A 6,616-nucleotide genomic window follows, 5' to 3' on the forward strand; every position below is an offset into this window, starting at 1 on the left:
ATATCCATTTCTCAGTGTGTTTTTAAGCTGAGTTTATAAGAGTGTCATCTTCTTAGTTTGCCTTACGTTCCTGTAAGAAAAGGCTCACAGCCTTTACCATGTTTTAAAATCTGCACTGCAGCAGGTGAAGGTGATTTTGATGATTTTTTAAAAATACAGATTGGTTCAATTGTTTCAAGTAAGGGTAAACGTATATAATATTAAAAGGCAGGTGCAAATTGTCCCTAAGCCTGACCTTTAGAACCTCAGGATTTACAGCAGGAATTAAATGGAATATGTTCACTTGCTTTCAATAAATTGAATTTTGGGAAATCAGTTGACCCACTATTAAAAGTAAGGATTCCAATATGTAAAAATTAAATAGATTTTTCGCATTTTTTATTACGGGAACAAAACCAAAGTCTGATATACTCAAAAGTGAAGGTGTGCCAAAATGTCTACACAATTAATTAACATGCTAACTTAAATACAACAAAGAAATTTTTTGCTATAGTTAAATGCTACTCTACACAATAATCATAAACAAGCCCACATGGTAATTATGTAACAATAAGAAAAGTAAAAGAAAGAAACACAGTCCATTGTCTTCATTCCAACAGCAGTGTCTCTTACTAGCGTTATTTTGGTAATTAGGTGTGCTTCTATATTGCCTAATATCCTATGTTGGTATGCATGCTAAACCTTTCTATTTCTATCTTGCAAGGCACCATACAATACTTTCTCTAAGTTTCAGAACTAGTAATTAAAAATGAGATGATTCTAATATAAAATGAAATTCTTATCTAAAATAGGTAATAAAATGAGAATCCAGATTTAAAAATTTAACCTTAGGGTGAATAACACTTTTATTAGTATGTGAAAATATGATAAAACTAAATATTTCCCACTGTCTTCTGACTTTGACTTTATACCCTAAATTGTTGGTCAGAATGATAAAGAAATCTAGAAAGGTAAAGAAATCATGCTACTAAAAATAAAATCTATATAAGACTATCATCCAAATTAAAACAAAAAGTTTACAGGATAGCTCAACTTTTAGCTAAGAATCCATGGTTTTCAAATTTTCCATTTTGTCAAATATCCTGTCATATTCAGAAAAATCTCATGAGTTTATCCACAATAATAAAAGCATCACTATTAATTTAAATACAATGAACATCTACAATTTCTTTATAACAGTGTGTTTTTTCCCTGACTCATCTTTTATTCATTCTATGTTTGGGAGGTGCTACCTTGAAGCTGTAGTTTAGGACATGTATAATTGTGTTTGTGGGGTCCAGGTCAATAAGTTAACATAAATTTAACTTAGAATATCTCTCTGTAAAATAGTGCATTTTGTCTAAGGGATGAATTATCTTTCTGTCTGTGGGAATTCTAAAACACGCTCTTATAACAATTTGTTTGTTAATAAGCTCTTCATAACTTTCATTTTTATCTCTGGCTAGACACTATGCGTTTTCTTTCTCTTTTAAGTCATATAAAGTTAAAAGTAATTATTCTTACTTAAACATAAAATTCTAAGACTTTAGCTATAATATTTGAATTAATTATACAAAATATATGTGAAGTTTAGAATCATGGTATTTGGGCAATAAGGTAATTTTTCAATAGACTATCATTTTGTAAATGTTAGAAATGTAGAATGTATTATTGATCTCAGCTCCCATCAATCAAATATAACCATCATCACCATGGTCATCACCATCATCATCATCATCCCCTTCATCTTCATCATCATCTTCAATTTCATCTTCATCATTCATAATATCATCATCATTATCTTCATCATCAGTCCATTCATGGAAGTCTCCACTTGGAAAATCCCCAGAAATCTCAAAATCTATAGCTAAAAAAAAAAGATTAGCTTTATTGATTGAATCAGTAGGCTAGTTATTGAGAAAGCTAACTTTCTGATGAATATTTATTAAATGCATGTAGTTTTAATATCTTTAACAACGATAAGAAAATATAAATTCAAATAAAAATTTTAACATGTCGCATATATATGCATATTATTAAAATGTGTGTTAGTAAGTATAATTGTCACTTAAATGTAAAAAATACTAACTGTTCAGTTACTTTATTATAGAAATCCCTATCAAACAATGAATTATACAAAAAAATTAAAATCCTACTAATAGTATGTTTGGCAGAATAATTTGTCTCATAAACACATTTTATTATGGCAAATTGCCTATTATGCTCACATGGCACTTTTAAGTGTCCCAAATAGTATTTGAAGAAGATCTAACTACGGAATTGTCAGAATAATGCAAGTGAAAGAGATGAATGAAAAGAGTTACGGGCCAAAAAATGTAAATGTTCTTAAATCAAGCACCCAATCAACAACTACAAACCCTTTTCTGTTGAGTAAATATTGACTCAGTAACATTGTAAAACAGTTCATGAAGTTTTCAAGGATAAAATTTTTACTGTAATATTTTAATGCCACAAAAGATAGTGGGTTAGAATCATTATTTGGTTGGTAGGTAGGTGTATGCTTAACCATGGCTCAGAGTTTGCCTCTAGGAAGTGCAAAAGAAAATGTACAAATTTTCTTTTAGCATACCTAGAGGTATTAGGGATCTTTTTATTTGTAGCACTTCAAAGACAGTTTAAGCTCATACACACCGAAATGTAAAATAGTAATTTGCACCAGTGGGTTTACTAAGTGGTAATTTATCATTTAATTAGAACACTACTAAAAGTAGTCAAATGTTTAATATATAGCCAAAACCATGAATATTTATAGAGACAATATACATTTATCTAAATATATGTTAACTTTTCAATGTATCTAATGTTCATGGGTGTTTATTTTCTACTCTAATAATTTAACTATGTAATCTTTTGTTAGCTAATTAAGAGAAGTCCATTAATGAAATTCAACATTTATAAATTTAATAATTTCATAATGCATCACACTGCCATTTCTATATAAGAAAACGTTATTTGTATTCTTTAATTTTAGGTATTTTTCATAATAACCACAAAGTGCTAAAATGACACATAAAAATAAACAAAACAACTCTTCTATGTACTTATTAAATCCATTTGTATGTGATTTTAATCTCTAACACGAATTCCCCGCATTTATTTGTCATTGGTATGACTAATCACTTAAATGATTCAGAGTAAGCCAATTTAAAAGACAATTGTTGTTTGTTGTTGAATTGACTTTAACTTATACTGACCCTATGTATGCAGAATAGAACTGCTCCATAGGATTTTCAAGTCCATAACCTTTCAGAAGGAGATAGCCAAGTCTGTGTGCTGAAATGCATGTGGATTGAGTCAAATCCCAATTAATCAGCAGGTAGTTGAGTGCTTAATCATTTGTGTCAACCAAGGACTCTTAACTTGAAAAATTATTAAATATACATACACATACACATGCCCTAATAAAATAAATATTCTAAGAAATACTATAATGTTATATTTGGTATCTCAAAAGGATTATTTTCCTCCTATTTAAATTCAATCACATCAATCATGTTATAAAATGAAAATAAAGCTATTAAAATACTACAGAATTAACAAATAGAGCACAGAAATTAAATCAATAAATGAGATCACTTTTACCACTTGCTCACCACTTGTATTTTCTCATGTAATATTAGTTTACTTAACACATTAAAGAATCAAAATCTTTTTTCAGTAAGAAGGTCTGCTTTCAATTTTGCCGATTTTAATTAGTCAAAAATAAAATCTACTAATTCCTAGAAATAAAAGAGATAAAGAGACAATTTCAATGGGCAGCTCAAAAAGCTAAAGAACATAAGAGAATGCGCAAAGAGTAGAATAAGAAAATTAAAAAGGGATGATCTTGCTTAACATTTCTTAAATGAGAGAACCAAAAATCAAATAAAAATCCTGAGTTATAATAATAATGACAAGTGCTATGGGCAAAAGATTTACTAATTCAGGAAGCATCAAAGAAGAAGGAAGTAACGCCAGCACTGTACCAAAAATAATCAGTTGGCCTGGACCATTTCGGGAATTAGTGTATAATGAAGAACCAATGGTAATGAAAGATGAAGTTCAAGCTGCACTGAAAGCATTAAAAAAAAAGTAAGTCTCCAGTAATTGATAGGATACTAACTGAAATTTTTCAACAAATAGATGCAGTCCTAAACTTGCTTGTGAAGCTGGCCAAGAAATCTAGAAGACCATGTTACTGACGAGAAGAGATCTGCATTTGTTCCCATTCCTAAGAAAGAAGATCCAACAGAATGCACAAATTATAAAAAAAAATCATTAATATCACAAGCAAGTAAAATATTTCTGATGATTATTTAGAAAATAAACAAACAAAAAACAAAACCTTCCAGAATAGTACATGCGCAGAGAACTTCCAGAAATTCAAGCTGGATTTAGTAGAAGTCATAGTCCCAGAGATAAAATTGCTAATATCAGATGGATCTTCGCTAATAGAAGAAAATACTAGAACACATTTGACTAAGTGGATTACAACAAATTATGGCTAAACATGGAGGAGAATGGGAATACCAGAATATTCTACTGTGCTTAGGTAAAAGCTATACCAAGAATATTTTGTACAAATAGAGCAAGGGGACACTGAGTGGGTTAAAATTAAGAGTGGGGTTCACCAAGATTTTAAAAATTGCCCCAAGAATTGACAGAACACCAACTGAAATATTTCAAAAGGAGGCTCACTAGGTTGTGCCAGGAAAACTGGAGGGAAATAACCTGACCAACATACTGAAGAGATTCATATTTATTCCAATTCTCCAAAATGTGACCCAACACTATGTGGAAATTATCGAACAATATCACTAATATAATATGCAAGCAAAATTCCGCTGAAGATTATAAAAAAATGACTGGAACAGCACATTGACAGAGAACTACCAGAAATACAAGCTGGGTTTGAAAGGGACTGTAGTAATAAAGACATTACTGCCAATGTCAGGTGAATCTTGGCTGAAAGCAAAGAATACTAGAGGAAAGCCTAACTAGGTTTCATTGACTAAGGCATTTGACTGTGTGAATCACAAGAAATTGTGACTTATTTTGAGAAGAACAAGAATCTTAGAGTACTTGATATGCTCATGTTAAACTTTTACTTACACCAAGAGCAGTGGTCAGAACAGAACCAAAAAACATTGCATGATTCAAAATAAAGAAAGAAGTGTGTCAGAGATGTATCCTGTCTCCATAAGCTTTCAATCTATATGCAGAATAGATCATTTAGAAGGCCGGACTTTATAAGGAAGACTCATCAGCAAGTTGCTTTAGGTAATGATACAACCTTGCTGGCCAGAACTGAGGAAACCTTGAAGAGCTTGCTGATGAAAATCAAGGACTGCAGTCTTCAATATGGATTCAAGCTCAACATCAAGAAAACAAAGGTTTTCACCACTAGACCAATTGATGAACCATGATATATGAAGAAGAGATTAAAGTTGTTAAAAATTTTGGCTTGCTTGGCTCCACAGTAGATATTCTTGGCACTAGCAGTCTGGAAATCAAAAGATGAAATCTTAGGGAAATCTGCTGTAAGGAACCTCTCCAAAGTGCTAAAGAGTGAAAATGTCAGCCTAGAGACTAAGGTTTGCCTGACATAAATCATAGCCTCTGCAATTATTTGCATCACAAAGCTGGGGAGTAACTAAGGATAACAGAAGAATAATTGATGCATTGGGTTGTGGTGCAGAAGAATATTGAGCACCATGGATCACCAATAGAACAAAAGGGTCTGTCTCAGAGAGGGTGAAATCAGCTGTTCTTTGGAGACAAAGATTTTTAAGCTCCAGTTTACATACTTTGGATGGGCATGTTTCCAGGAGAGACCAGTTCTTAGAGAAAGACATTATACTTGGATGGGTAGAGAGACAGTGCAGGATAGGAAGACCCTAGATGAGATGAATTGACACAATAACTAGGATAATTTGGGTAGGTGTGTTGAAGACAGTGGGACTAGCTTAAGAGATGGCAGAGTTCAGAGCTATTGTACATAGAATCTCTATGAGTTGCAAGCAACTCGATGACACATAACAACAACTATACAGTTTTGTGTTGCCCACCTTAGAGCAAATGTTGTTGTTGTTGCTGTGACTTCTGTGTACATTAGCTCTGCAAGCTTCCCTATCCTGAGCCTATTTCATCATCTCTGATAGACCTAATCCCATTACAATCCATCTCATATCCTGGGTCTTTCACTCCTGTGCTGTCCCTCCACCTTTCCAAATACGGTGTGCCTCTCCAAAGAGTGGTTCTTTCTGGTCATGTGCCCAAAATATGTGAGATGGGGCCCCAAAATCCTTGTCTCCAGAAAGCAAACTGGTTTCACCCTCTCTAGGAGAGATCTGTTTATTGTCCTGGCAGTTTACAGTATGGTCAACACTCTTCTCCAACTCCATAACTCAAAGACACTGATCTTAGTCTCCATACTGACATTTTTGTTCTTCAGTACTCTAAAGAGGCCCCTGACTTTTGACTTGCTAAATGTGATTTATCTATTGATTTGTAGACTACTGGTGCCAAGATTGTTGATTATAGAACCAAGCAAGCTGAAGTTATCAATGATTTCAATACCTTCTCCACCCATTACGAAGGTACCAATAGGTCCAGTAGTGAGAATCTTTGTTTTATT

The 6,616-nt window shown here is 32.6% G+C and overlaps 1 protein-coding gene across 2 annotated transcripts in view; it reads right to left on the minus strand.

The window, feature by feature from the left end:
* Positions 1 to 1,394: 1,394 nt before the first annotated feature.
* The window catches only part of SPOCK3 (sparc/osteonectin, cwcv and kazal-like domains proteoglycan (testican) 3), a 699,451-nt gene continuing 694,229 nt past the window's right edge, over positions 1,395 to 6,616 (minus strand). Inside the window, exon 9 of one of the 2 annotated variants that reach the window (XM_006896660.1) lies at positions 1,395 to 1,846. In XM_006896660.1, coding sequence (XP_006896722.1) covers positions 1,671 to 1,846 — 176 coding nt within the window. In that variant the 3' untranslated portion in view covers positions 1,395 to 1,670. The remainder of the gene's footprint in view (positions 1,847 to 6,616) is intronic. The other variant, XM_006896659.1, reaches the window with a different exon arrangement.

This window comes from Elephantulus edwardii, unplaced genomic scaffold, assembly GCF_000299155.1.
Source record: "Elephantulus edwardii isolate Elephantulus edwardi_28Jun2011 unplaced genomic scaffold, EleEdw1.0 scaffold00188, whole genome shotgun sequence".
In the NCBI taxonomy this organism is placed as follows: Eukaryota; Metazoa; Chordata; class Mammalia; order Macroscelidea; family Macroscelididae; genus Elephantulus; species Elephantulus edwardii.